This window comes from Erpetoichthys calabaricus, chromosome 7 (genome assembly GCF_900747795.2).
Source record: "Erpetoichthys calabaricus chromosome 7, fErpCal1.3, whole genome shotgun sequence".
Classification (NCBI taxonomy): Eukaryota; Metazoa; Chordata; class Cladistia; order Polypteriformes; family Polypteridae; genus Erpetoichthys; species Erpetoichthys calabaricus.
This window is the reverse complement of record NC_041400.2, coordinates 117782043-117784939: the sequence shown is the minus strand read 5'-3', so window position 1 is coordinate 117784939 and position 2897 is coordinate 117782043. Positions and strand designations below refer to the sequence as shown.

Genomic DNA, 2897 nt, shown 5'->3' with positions numbered 1-2897 from the left:
CAGCAACACTCATAACAATGACAACACAATTACATTGACAATCATGTTACATTATTTTTAAAATGTTTCCTTTACTTTTTCATAACCTCTTTAACACACTACTTCTCCGCTGCGAAGCGCGGGTATTTTGCTATATAATATATGTGCATATGTATATATATACAGTGGAACCTCGAGATACGATCACCTCTGTATACGAGAAATTCAAGATAAGAGGAAAGTATGAGCGAAAAATTTGGATCTAAATACGAGCATTGGTTCACGTAACGAGCCACGAGCCAGGCTGTGGGTATGCGTGACGCGTTTCCCGATTCGCCTCGACTCGGGGATTCACCCAAGCTGACGCTGCCCGCATTTAATGTGAAAATAATTATTCCAAGCTGACGCTGCCCGTATTTAATGTGAAAATAATTATTCCAAGCTGACGCTGCCCGCATTTAATGTGAAAATAATTATTCCAAGCTGACGCTGCCCGCATTTAATGTGAAAATAATTATTCCAAGCTGACGCTGCCCGCATTTAATGTGAAAATAATTATTCCAAGCTGACGCTGCCCGCATTTAACGTGAAAATAATTATTCCAAGCTGACGCTGCCCGCATTTAACGTGAAAATAATTATTCCACAATGCCTCTCAAGAAGATTGTTGCCTCAAAGAAAAAAAAGGAAGCCGTGGCCGTTGAAATTAAGAAAGAAATCATAGATAAACATGAGCGTGGTGTAAGAGTGACAGAACTGGCGAAGACTTACGGCCGTTCGACATCGACGATCTGCACTATTCTGAAGAAGAAGGAACAAATTAAGAAACTTAATGTGGCCAAAGGAGTTACCGTGACTTCCAAGCACCGTCCAAAACTCCTAGAAGATGTTGAGAAGCTGTTGTTGGTATGGATTAACGAGAAGCAGTTAAAAGGCGATTCGGTGTCAGAAGCTATCACTTGCGCTAAGGCTAAGACGCTGTACTTGGACCTTCTCCGAAAAACACCAGGTACGTCGGCTGAAGATGAGGAGGCATTTAAGGCAAGCCATGGATGGTTTGCAAAATTTAAAAAGAGAACCAGTATTCACAGTGTTGTGCGACATGGGGAGGCTGCCAGCTCTGATACAGCTGCTGCTGATAAATTTGGGCAAGAGTTCCAACAATTTATTACTAGTGAGGGGTTTATTCCCCAGCAAGTGTTAAATTGTGATGAAACAGGTCTTTTTTGGAAGAAAATGCCTAAGAGGACCTACATCACGCAAGAGGAAAAATCTTTGCCTGGCCACAAGCCAATGAAAGATAGGTTTACCCTCTTCTTCTGCGCCAACGCAAGTGGAGACTGTAAAATCAAGCCGTTGCTCGTCTACCACTCAGAAAATCCACGAGTTTTCAAGAGGGGGAAGGTGCAGAAAAAACAACTGAATGTGATGTGGCGGGCCAACAGCAAAGCCTGGGTAACACGGCAATTTTTCATTGAGTGGGTCAATGAAGTTTTTGGCCCCTCAGTGAAGAAATATCTTCACGAAAATAAGTTGCCACTGAAGGTTTTGCTCATCCTGGATAATGCTACTGCACATCCTCCAGGGCTTGAAGATGATTTGCTGGAGGAATTTCAGTTCATCAAAGTCAAGTTTCTTCCTCCCAAAACCACTCCACTTCTCCAGCCCATGCACCAGCAAGTAATTTCCAACTTTAAAAAGCTGTACACGAAGGCCTTGTTTCAAAGGTGTTTTGAAGTGACCGAAAATACAAGCCTGACCCTCAGAGAATTTTGGAAGGATCACTTCAACATCCTAAATTGTTTAAACCTTATTGATAAGGCCTGGGAAGAAGTCTCAGTGAGGACCCTGAATTCGGCATGGAAAAAACTGTGGCCTCAGAGTGTTCCTGACTTTGGTTTCGATCCTCAACCTGTGGACAAAACAGTGCAGCTAGTCGAAGAAATTGTATCTCTGGGGAAAAGTATGGGTCTGGATGTGGATGGTGCTGATCTGGATGAGTTAGTGGAGGAGAATAGTGAAGAACTTACGACGGATGAACTTAAGGAACTTCACAAGGAGCAGCAGCAAGAGGTGGTAGAAGAGCTTTCGTTAGGGGAGGAGGGAGCAGGGGATGAGACCCTCTCTTCCAGTAAGATTAAAGAAGTGTTAGCAAAGTGGGAAGAAGTAAAAACTTTCTTTGAAGAAAATCACCCTAATAAAGCAGTGTGTGGGCGCACCATGAACTTGTGTAATGACAATGTAGTGTCGCATTTTAGGGGCATCTTAAAAAGAAGACAGAAGCAAGTGTCATTAGATAAGTTTTTGGTAAAGCAACCTGCAACTAAAAGAAAGTCAAGTGATTCTGACCCAGAACCTGCTTCCAGTGGGGTAAAATTCCCAAGAAGAGAGAGCCTTCCTGAATCAGAGGGGGACTCTCCTTCCCCACAGTAACCCGTTTTATTTACCAGTGTTATTTATTAAAGGTAAACTTTAATTAAAGGTAAACTACAGTATATATTTTTTATCAGTGTTATTTGTTTATGTTCATATTTTTGGGGGTGCGGAACGGATTAACTGGATTTCCATTATTTTCAATGGGGAAGTTTTGTTCTAGATACAAGAAATTCACTATACAAGCTCAGTGCTGGAACGAATTAAACTCGTATCTAGAGCTTCCACTGTATATATAATATATCGGCACCAGTGATGATGTCACTTCCGTTTTTTTATGCCACCAGGAATGATGTTACTTGTGGTCTGGGGGGCTCCATGGATGACGTCATTTCCAGGATAATAGACATTACTTCCGGTTCTGGCACCAATGATGTTGTCACTTCCGGTCCCAATGACGTCACTTCAGGCTCCGGGCTTTAAAGTTGCTGTCTTTTCCTGTTATATTCAGTTCTTTTGTGGACTCAAACCTGTGATCATCTTGAT

The 2897-nt window shown here is 42.2% G+C and overlaps 1 protein-coding gene across 1 annotated transcript in view; it reads left to right on the top strand.

Annotated features, from left to right (window-relative positions):
- Nucleotides 1-2411, top strand: part of LOC127528750 (tigger transposable element-derived protein 1-like) — a 19368-nt gene extending 16957 nt beyond the window's left edge. Inside the window, exon 2 of the mRNA XM_051929470.1 lies at nt 657-2411. Within this exon, the coding sequence (XP_051785430.1) occupies nt 657-2411 (1755 nt within the window). The remainder of the gene's footprint in view (nt 1-656) is intronic.
- Nucleotides 2412-2897: the final 486 nt, after the last annotated feature.